The following is a 10,594-nucleotide window of genomic DNA, read 5'->3' as shown; positions in this document are numbered from 1 at the left end:
TATTTTAATTTTTTATTTAATAAATATTTTAAGAAATAATATTACGTCACAAAATACAATGAATAAAAAACTTTTTTAATCAAATTAATTAAAATAAATAGTTAAAATTAGAACAAAATGTGAAAAGATGATTTTTATAATTTAAAATTTTAAAAAAAAATTAAATTAAGATATAAATATGGAAAGCGAAAATAGTTCATATTTATTTTCAATAGAACTATTGATTTTTCTGGACCGCTCGATGTATTTACTTTCATGATTTTTGTACAGAAACCGTTGGATACGGTGATACAGAAACGATCAACTTCATCTATTGGAATGACGCCCTAAATCCTAATTCACGCAGCCTCTCGAAGGAGCGAAAAACTCTCTCTCCTGGTCTCGACGCAGCAAACAGGTCTGCTTCCTCCTCCTCTTTCGCCGCCGTCTCCGCCTCCAGCTTCTATAATCTTTTCTTATTTGTTACAGGGGTTTGGTTTCAGATATCACTTAGCATACATAATGGGGAAGAAGCGAAAGCATAGTGAAACTAAGGTTTCAGAACCAAAGAAAGAAGAAAGTGCACCAGAGCGGCCTCAGCGCACACTTCTCGGCTGGAAAAATAAGGCTGAAGAGAAAGAAACTGAGCCTCGGGGTTTTAGGAACAAAGAGAAAGTCTTGGTCACTTGCTCTCGTCGCATCAATTACAGGTAAAACATGAATTCAGGTTCCTTTCCTTTTTTATTTTTTGGGTTATTGAATCTTTGCATGGTTTCTAATTCCTATGTTGATGGGCAGATATCGGCACTTGATGTTGAATGTGGTGTCTCTTTTGCCTCATTGTAAGAAGGATAATAAGGTTGAATCCAAAAGTAGTAAAGGCATGGCTCTTAATGAGCTCGTTGAGCTGAAGAGCTGCTCTTCTTGCTTATTCTTCGAGGTGATTTGCAATTAAATTTAGTAATGCTCGGCATTTTATTCTTGTAATTCAAATACTTTTTGCTTGCTTGTGAAATAAATACCCTCTTGAGTGATATCTCTTTTCTCTTTATATTACTGTTATAGATGCTTTTTTCATAAAACTAGGGTCTTTGGTAATTATTTTCTGATTTTTTTTTTGGCTAGTCAGTGTTGGATAATTTACTATTTTTGAAATAGTAGCATTTTTTTTTTTAAAATGCCTTATTGCTGAAAGTAAACTTTTATTTGTTTTATTGCAAGGCTAATGCTTTATTTTTCTTGGTATTTCGCAGTGTAGGAAACATAAGGATCTGTATTTATGGATGGCAAAGTGCCCTGGTGGTCCATCAGTGAAATTTTTAGTTAATGCTGGTAATTTTATTTCGTTTTGTTGATATAGTAACCTGTAGTCTTTAACTTTGTTCATGTATGTATTTGTAGTATTGTTGATTAATCTAATTTATTAATTAGGTTGTATGGGTATTGGTTAACTCTTTTTCTCATTGTTTGCTTTAAGATGTCTTAATTGCTGAAACTTGCTTCATTTGTTACAGTGCACACAATGGAAGAACTGAAGCTTACTGGAAATCATTTAAAAGGGTCACGACCTATCTTGACTTTCTCTGCTAATTTTGACAAAAATGCCCACTGGAAACTCTTGAAGGAGATGCTAACACAGGTTCTTAATCTTGCTTCCCATCTTTGGATCAATGTTGATACAAACAATCTTTTTGAATTTGACTGAAACAATTGGTTTCTATTTTCTCTGCAAAGAAAAAAAATTCCCCTAAATATTTCAACCAATAGCATAGTTGTTCAAGAAATTTTCTCAATTGGATATGATGGTTATAACTCCGCTATATTTTAAGCCCCACTTTTTCATATTCTATTGTTATAGGCTTGGTCACCATCAGGACTATGGTAGAGAAGTCATCTTGATATATCATTATTGTCTATGAATTTTCTCTCATTCTGCTGTTTGGCATGCAATTTTCTTGAAGGCAATATTTTAAGTCATATGCTGAATCACTATTAGTTTTATGAAATCTATTTACGAATTACAAGTAATTACTTAATTGTATATTTGCATGGAATCTCAAATCATAGAAGATATTCTTTTCTCATGGTTTTGAGATTTGTGCTGTTTCATGTACAGATTACAATTGCATTCTGGACTGATTTTAATAATTGAAAATTCTGTGTTAGATGGGTGTTTCAAAGTTGCTTTTAGTTGGTACTTTGAATATCGATAACTTTTAATTGCTTCTTCTCAGATATTTGGCGTGCCAAAGGAGCATCGTAAATCTAAGCCTTATCATGACCATGTCTTTGTTTTCTCCATAGTTGATGATCATATATGGTTCCGTAATTACCAGGTGAAGTAGATGTGAAGTTTTTTTCTATTACTTTCCTTTATACGTTCTTGAACCCATTATGCTAGTAAGTCCTTTACATCTCAGTACTCCTCTTGCTGTGGCATAAGTGCCTTCCCATCCTTCTCCTTGAAGTTTGTTGCGCTGGAATCTTACTTCATACTTTGTAGGGCATAATAATTCTGCTGTGGACTTGTAAGCTGAAACAGGTTGCATTTGAGTAATTCAAATTTGAACTGAAGATTTATAATTTTTTATTGAACATTTAAATAAATATTTTAGTTTACTGTAGTATCAAAGAATCAGTTCTAGTAGTATTATAGGATCTTTTGGATTTTTGCGTCTTATGCTTTTGAGTTTTCCTGTCAGGGAGTCCCTTATCATATTTATAAAGACATTCTTGATTGCACCAAATTAGATTGTTCTGTTTTTAGTCCCCCTTGGAGATATATTTGTGTCCTGAATCTATCTTTTTGTATGTAAGATGTTCAGTTTTTGGATTGGATCCAATTATAGCTGTCTGGTAATGTTTCATTTGAACTTACACTATTGCAGACTCTGCAAGTTGTCTTTATTCTTCTTTTGTTTTCCTTGTATTTTATACCATTTTATATAACCATTATACCACCTTCTTTAAGGGGAGTAGGATACCACTTGAGTAGAAGTGGCTGTCAACTGCTGTCTAATGTTGTAGGTAATATCATAAATTGTTCATGGGGGATATTGGCATTCATGCAGAAGTGATACCAAAAATAGCTTGCAAATCTTTTCCCGTTAAAGGTGGTGTTCAGCTTAATGAAATGAATATGTTATGGTCCCAGGTTAAGGATATGGTTATGGGTCTTTCGGGTAAGGGTGTGGATGGTGTTTGAGTGGGTAGGTTGGGGTTTTTCTTTTTGCAACCTATGATTGCTGTTGGTTCAGGCTCTAGAGAGGGAACCTGGAACCTCTTAAGACTAAAGTGCTCAAAGACTTAATTGATGTTGGAAGCTGCATTTTCTCATTGATGTTATTGTTTAAATACAAGAGTGAGGCATAACTACCTCCCACATCAACATAGCTTTACTTCTAAGTGGAGGAACACCCTCCTACAACTAGAAACAACTAAAAGAAAGTGTGTAGACCTGCAGAGGTTTGGTAACATTACTGCCTGCCCCTAAAGGGCGCTTGTCCTGAAGCGCAAATTCAGGATACTTGACCAAAAAATCTTGAGCATTCTCCCATGAAGCATCTGCTGGAGAAGAATTACACCAATGGACTAAAATCTCAAGTTGTCCGACACTGGTCTAAAACAGCACACCAATGGACTAAAATCTCAAGTTGTCTGGCCATAATACGCTGGTCTAAAACAGCCAGAGGTTGAAGAGGAACATCAGGTGGAGTTGGTGGCAGCATTGGAGTACAAGAATCTTGTCCTTTGTGATACCATTTGAGGGTGGAAACATGGAAAATAGGATGCAGCTTTGAGTGTGCAGGTAAGTCTAGCTTATAAGCCATGGAACCGATTTGCTCAAGAACCACGAAAGGTCCATAAAACTTGGCTGAAAGTTTTTGACCTTTTCTTTTAGCAACTGAACTCTGACGATAAGGTTGTAGATGAAGCATAACCTTGTCACCAACCTGAAATTCCTGTTGGCGTTGAGATTGGTTATAATTGTGCTTCATTTTCTGTTGTGCTTGCTGTATATTTTGCCGAAGTTGGTGCAGCATCTCATCCTTGGTTTTAAGAGCGTTGTCCACAGCTTCAATGAAAGAGCTACTTGGTAGATATAAAAGCAACTGAGGAGGAGGATGGCCACACACTGTTTCAAAAGGAGTGGACTTGAGAGCTGAATGGTAGCTTGTATTGTAGCAAAATTCAGCCCAAGATAACCGGTCAATCGATTTGTTAGGTTGAGCACTTGTGAAGCAACAACAATACATTTTCATGGTTCGTTTAACGACATCTGTCTAGCCATATGATTGCGGATGATAAGCTGAACTGAAACACAGTTTTGTACCACACAAATGGAATAATTCCTTTCAAAACGCACTAGTGAAAGTTACATCTCGATCACTAACCATAGTCTCTGGCAACTCATGTAATTTTAAAATGTTATCAAAGAAAGATCGAGCAACACTTACAGTGGTATATGGGTGAGATAGAGCAACAAAATTGCGATATTTTGAAAATCTGTCAATGACTACCAACAAAACATTCTTCCCCCCCAAAAGTCGTAATTCCTTCTATGAAATCAAGGGAAATATCAACCCAAACCTGAGTTGGAATCGGAAGAGGTTGTAGGGGATTGAAAGATATCATAGGCTCGTACAAAATTCCGCACGATCTTCTTTAACCCTTGCCAATAAAAATCCTAAGCAATTCTGTGTTGCATTTTTTGATAATTTTCATGACCTTGGTTGTGGAGTGCACTAACCACGGTTTGAATGGATGGAGAATTATGGGGAAGATAAACTCTATCATTGTAAAACAGTAAACCCTGATTAAAACTCCACTTGTTTACTGCCGTGCCATTGTTGATTGCAGAGATTAGTTGCTGGACCTCCTCAGACTCACATTGTTCTCGTTGGATCTCATCAAATAGGCTCAGTTGTGACATAGAAATTTCCATGAGAACAAATTGATCGGCATCTCGTCGTGATAAAGCATCAACAATTTTGTTGTTTTTACCAGCTTTGTATTCAACTGTAAAATGGAAAGCCATAAACGTACTAATCCAATGTTGTTGAGGTGATGAGAGAGTACGTTGTACTAATAGAAACTTCAAGGTGTAATGGTCTGTTCGCACAATGAACTTGTGACCCCAAAGATAGGAATGTCAGTGTTTGATAGCTTTAATCGAGCCAATCAATTATTTTCCATATGCTAGAAGGTTTTGATGTCGTACTACCATCGACCGATTGAAATAAGCTACTAGTTTATTTTGTTGTAACAGTAATGCTACAATTCCTGTGTCTGAAGCATCACATTTGATAATAAATGTTAGCTCAAAATTTAGTAGAATCAAGATTGGGGTTGTCGTCGTAACTGTAGTCAATCTTTCAAAAGTAGTAACAGTCTCGTCAGTCTAACGAAAAGAATTCTTCAGTAACATAGCTGTGAGAGGAGCGGCTATTGTTCCATAATTCTGCACAAATTTTTTGTAGCAACCAGTTAGCCCTAAAAATCCCCTTAAGCCACAAATAGTGTTAGGCTTGGGCCACTCCATAATTGTTGAAATCTTGGATTGGTCCACCTGCACTTCATTTTGAGAAATAATGTAAACCAAATAAGAAATCCGAGTTTGAGCAAAAGTACATTTAGGAACAGTTGAGGAATAATTTATTTTGCGTCAATAGTTGGAATAGTAGACACAAATGGTGGACATGTTCTGCCCATATTCGATTAAAAACCAAAATATCATCAAAGAAAATCAAAACAAATTTTCTTAAGTAAACCTTAAATACCTCCTTCATCAAGACTTGAAAGGTTGAAGGGGCATTGGAGAGTCCAAACAACATCACCAAAAACTCAAAGTGACTGTGATGTGTTTGTGATGTGTTTGAAACGCTGTTTTCTCAATATCCGGAGAATACATGGCAACTTGGTAGTATCCGGACAATAAATCCAATTTTGTGAAGAGTTTGGCTTCTCCTAATTCTTCCAACAACTCATCAATGACCGAAATAGGGAACTTATGTTTGATGGTTTTGGCGTTCAATTCTTTGTAATCAACACATAAACGCCAAGAACCGTCTGCCTTTGGAACTAAGATCAACCAGTGAAGAGAAAGGTGAATGACTAGGTTGGATTATACCTTGTTGTAACATGGTGGCACACTGTCTTTCAATCTCATCTTCCTGACCATGGGGATATCTATATGGCCGAACCACAACTGGCCTTTAGTGTGAAATTTGGAATGGCCTTTAGCATTAGGTTTGGTGTTTCTCCCCTCCATTTTGCCACAATGCTACCTAAGTACTTGTTCTACTCTTGTGATTCATGAAGCTTTCCTTTTTTCTTTAATTGAAGTTGTACTAATTATGTTCCTCACCTTCTTGTAGATATCTGTTCCTCATAATGAATCAGATAAACTGGCTCGAGGAGGCCTGGAGAAGATGACACTAGTTGAGGTTTGTACTGATATGCTTTTTGATATTTATATGCAGTAGATACTAGAGCTCTTATGGTGTTCTCATAACTTGGAAACTGATTATGTACAGGTGGGTCCACGATTTTGTTTGAATCCTATCAAGATTTTTGGTGGCAGTTTTGGAGGCCCAACACTCTATGAGAATCCATTATACATATCACCTAACCAGGTCAGAGATGTCCTGTTAATTAGTTTTGTGGTTTTGGAACATAAGTAGCATTAACTTCTGTGCAGTTTGTCAAGCTGTTCTGTTTGAGATTGCTACTTTCATTGAATAGGATATCTGTTCAAGTAGCTAAGTTTTGGTAGTTCTTTTTCATGGACAATTTTTTTCCTTAGAGTTGGATGAACTCGTTTATTTTGCCATTTTGGTCATTTGCTAAAACTGAAAATTCATTTTTGGAAAATGGGTTGATGAAACTAGTAAAACTCACTTTTTCTGGAGAATCCTATTCCTAGTAACCTGTCTTTCTCATCTAAAACCTCAAGTAACATAAACAAGTTCGATATATTGATAACAAACGGTTTCTTTATTGCCCTTTTGTTTTGAGTCTATTACTTCTTTTTTCTTTTCCTTTTTTTTTTTCTCTTTTTTGCTGATCACAGTCATAATCCCAATTTTAGTTCTGCGCCACTTAATATTGTCATTAACAAGGCAACGCTTTCTACACTTTTTACTGCTTCCAGATTAGAGCACTGGAGAAAAGACAGAAGGCTGGGAAGTATGCGAAGAAAGTCAAGGCCAAGAAGAGGAGGAAAATGCATGAGATGTCAAATCCTTTGGAGCCTGATGAATTTGCAGACATGTGGAGGGAATGATGTTCTTGTTTTTCCCCCCAAATCAATTTTGTTAATCTACTTAAAGCACATTGTATCCGGCATTAAGTTGGCTGATTTTTCGTGTTCTTCGCTTTGCTAACATTGGAAACTTTGCTTGATGAATGAGTTATTAAATTATAAGTTACAGCCCATTTGTACTATTTTGCAGCAAATAGATGGATTTATAATTCAATTGGAGTTTGGAGTTTGCAGTATCCTTCAAAAGTTATTTACATGCCAAAATGAAGAGTGCTCATGAAATGTTTCACAGGTTCAAGTAGAAAATGCCTTTTCAACCTTCTCTCCGATTCCCCATTTTGGCCCTGTTTTGAGCCAATGTCCCCAATCTTTATTGCATGATACCTCTAGCATCTTATGGATTCAAATTTTCAATCTCAAACTCCAAGATGTATTATAGAGTTAAGAATGGGTAAGATGGAATGCCAAAAAGGACAATCCTCTTCTTTAGTAGGGATTTATGAGTCTCCTTCTATACTATATTTTACAATACATAAACATTTTATGGTAATCATCATTTTCATCTCTCCTCAAGGATTCGTGCCGTAGATTTGTTCATCATATCCCAACACTGAGGCCTTTTTCATCTCGATTCCGAGATGCATGATCCTTTGATCTGCCTATTCATATTGAACAGTTCTTTATTCAGTAACACAAGGATGTTCTGGATGTCTACGTGCTCACGATTGTACTGACATGGTAGGAATCATCCGAGTTAATCCAACCACTTTCAATGTATCCCACTATAGTATTATTCAATTAGAATTACAAAGTGAGTCTTGATCCCACAACATCAACAATCAAATGAAATTTTATTATATAACTATTATATATATAATCAATTATTAACCCAATAATCGATTATAGTGAGTTTCATGTAATATTCTTTGTAATCAATGGTTAATATATAATTTATAACGGTTTGTTTGTTTTGAATTGAATAATTTTTCCGTTAATCGGTGTAGTGAGCATGGTTCTAGCTTTTCTAACCCTCACAATGAATAGTCAAAACACTGAAGTCACCAAGGATAATCCACACAACGGGGATGGGTTGCCTATTTCTGAACAAGGACAATATCCGCCGCTTTGAATGAAGTCTTGAACCATATCAATAACAAAACGTATGCTCCTTGAGATGGAAAACGCTATTATGGACATACAAGCTTTAACAAGATTTTTAGATAGATGACTTTCTCTCTGGCTTCGATGCAACAAGGCTTATCATAAAAGCATATAATGAAATAAAGCACCTTCATGAAGGAATGATTTCAGCAGCTAGCGCAATCTCAACCTTAGCTGCAGCATGTTTTGGTCCATGGATACAAGACATGCTCACATGCTACTCAGAATCATAGAATCGTGTTATAGATTTCTAGAATACGATGTATGTTGATGTTTTAAAGACAGAACATACTTCTCTTACAAACTAGACATTACCATCCAAACTGCGAAGACTAGTAAATTTAAAGGAGGTCTTGATGACAGAGATTTCAACATGAAGTTCCATGAAATTATTAAAAAGTACAAATAACATACTTCCTCTCTTATCTTAATGCATCAAGAACTATCATGAAGCACTTACTGATAAATGATTCCATGAAGGAGTTGCTTCAGCAAATAGACAATCTTAGCCTCAGTCATAACAAGAAATGGTCCATGGATATAAGATATGTTCGAGTGCTACTTGGAATCTCGCAATGGATTTTCAAGAAATAAAACGATATTAACATTTGAAAGATGTTGAAGTTTATGAGAATTTTATGTCAATGTTTATAAATTATAGAAGGAAATTTTCTAAAATTGAATGTGTTTAGTTGAAAGGGAATGTGCCTTTATTTTTTTAGAATAAAGGAATTTTGACTTGTGCTTAGATGGGTATTTGGTAACTAGTAAAGACATTCCTTTGCTTATAATAAGAGAGTTGCTGAAGTGGTTGGTGTTAAAATGAATTTATATTTTAAACGATTTTTTTTTATAAATATTTATTTTTATTTATTTAAATATTTTTAAATTTTAAATATAATTATATTATTTTTAAATTTTAAATATGATTATGGGACCGTTTGAGATTTTATGGTTTCTTATAGATTTTATTTGTGAATTTTTTATGATTGCATATTTAATATTTAAATATGATTTTTTGATATTTGAAAATCTCATATATAATTTTTACAAGTTTTGGCAGATTTGATCAGATTAATTCAAAATTTTTCTAATGGCTCATATCAGCTAAATTTTTTAGCCTATGTTTTTATTTTTTTTTTTTTCTTTTCTATACTCTCCGTTAAATTACAAATTAAAAATAAATTCTATTTATTTTGATTTTAAAAATAAAAATTTCAAAAAAATTAATTTGAACGATTGCAAAATAAATTTTTAAGAATAATATATAATATTATTTCAATTTTATCTTACTGTTTTATTTTTTTAATAATCATAAAGATTTAAATGATCTTTTTATGATAGAACATAAACACGGTAGATAAGAATGAAAAAATTAAGACGAAGGAAATCATGGCTGAAACCTGGAAAAAGGATCCAAACATCATTGAAAAGTTGAAGTAATCATATATCTAAAGGTGAAACATGAAAGTGCCTTTTACTTTTTTAAAATTACCATCAAAGACAATTCTTTATTCTTTAAATACTATTTATTTTCTTTTATTTTGATTATTTATTTTCATGTCTTAAATACAATATGGTTTTTCTATTATTATTATTATTATTATTTAAAAATGTTGTTTAGCAGTGAATATATTTTAATTGTCTTAAAAGGAAACACTCATATGGAAACTTTCTATAAATATATAAAAATTAGTGAAATTAAGCAAACATACCTTGTCTTTTGCTCATGGATAAATATACTAGCACATATAATTGATTTAAATGGTAGAAATTCAAAATTTTATAGGCTTCTGTTTTTTTATGTTTAAGGTATGGAAAAGTTTTTTCTAATTTTATTTTTCTAGTTAGCTAGATTTTGAAAAGATGGATAGTATAATTGTAATATAATTATTATTAGGGTGAATTATTTATATTTTTAAAATCGAATACTTCAACTCTTAAATTTTAAATTCGTTTGAATCAGAAGTTTTTCTGTCCATAAAACATATTAGTCAAATATTTGAACATGTTCAAAAGAGAGATAAAATATTTTGATACCAATAATACCTCTCTCTCTTCCTCTTATGCAACTTGGCTTTTCAACTAAGGAAGCCCTCATTATCTTCAATAGCTCCCACACTTATCCAACAATAGCTATTTCTCCATAATCTTTACACACAAATCCCTTCCTCACTCCATTCTCTTCAC

At 33.8% G+C, this 10,594-nt stretch overlaps 1 protein-coding gene across 2 annotated transcripts; it reads left to right on the top strand.

Moving 5' to 3' along the window:
* Nucleotides 1-249: 249 nt before the first annotated feature.
* Nucleotides 250-7,457, top strand: LOC110628842 (ribosome biogenesis protein BRX1 homolog 1). Of its 2 annotated transcripts, none has more exons than XM_021775656.2 (9): nt 250-397; nt 469-689; nt 778-919; nt 1,233-1,311; nt 1,494-1,618; nt 2,214-2,315; nt 6,357-6,425; nt 6,516-6,614; nt 7,133-7,457. In XM_021775656.2, the coding sequence occupies exons 2-9, from the start codon at nt 502-504 to the stop codon at nt 7,262-7,264; spliced, it is 936 nt and encodes a 311-aa protein (XP_021631348.1). In that variant the 5' UTR covers nt 250-397; nt 469-501; the 3' UTR covers nt 7,265-7,457. The 2 variants fall into 2 exon arrangements, with proteins under 2 accessions (XP_021631348.1, XP_021631349.1); XM_021775657.2 differs by having other exon boundaries at nt 253-397; nt 483-689.
* Nucleotides 7,458-10,594: the final 3,137 nt, after the last annotated feature.

This window comes from Manihot esculenta, chromosome 12, assembly GCF_001659605.2.
Source record: "Manihot esculenta cultivar AM560-2 chromosome 12, M.esculenta_v8, whole genome shotgun sequence".
Taxonomy (NCBI): domain Eukaryota; kingdom Viridiplantae; phylum Streptophyta; class Magnoliopsida; order Malpighiales; family Euphorbiaceae; genus Manihot; species Manihot esculenta.
This window is presented reverse-complemented; position numbering and strand designations above follow the sequence as displayed.

What these genes read in the sequence shown, in the direction of transcription:
- LOC110628842 (XM_021775656.2), top strand. Translation starts at nt 502, where the DNA reads ATGGGGAAGAAGCGAAAGCATAGTGAAACTAAGGTTTCAGAACCAAAG. An exon ending in TATGGTTCCGTAATTACCAG is followed by an intron (nt 2,316 to 6,356) that starts GTGAAGTAGATG and finishes ACCTTCTTGTAG; the next exon opens with ATATCTGTTCCTCATAATGA. An exon ending in TATACATATCACCTAACCAG is followed by an intron (nt 6,615 to 7,132) that starts GTCAGAGATGTC and finishes TACTGCTTCCAG; the next exon opens with ATTAGAGCACTGGAGAAAAG.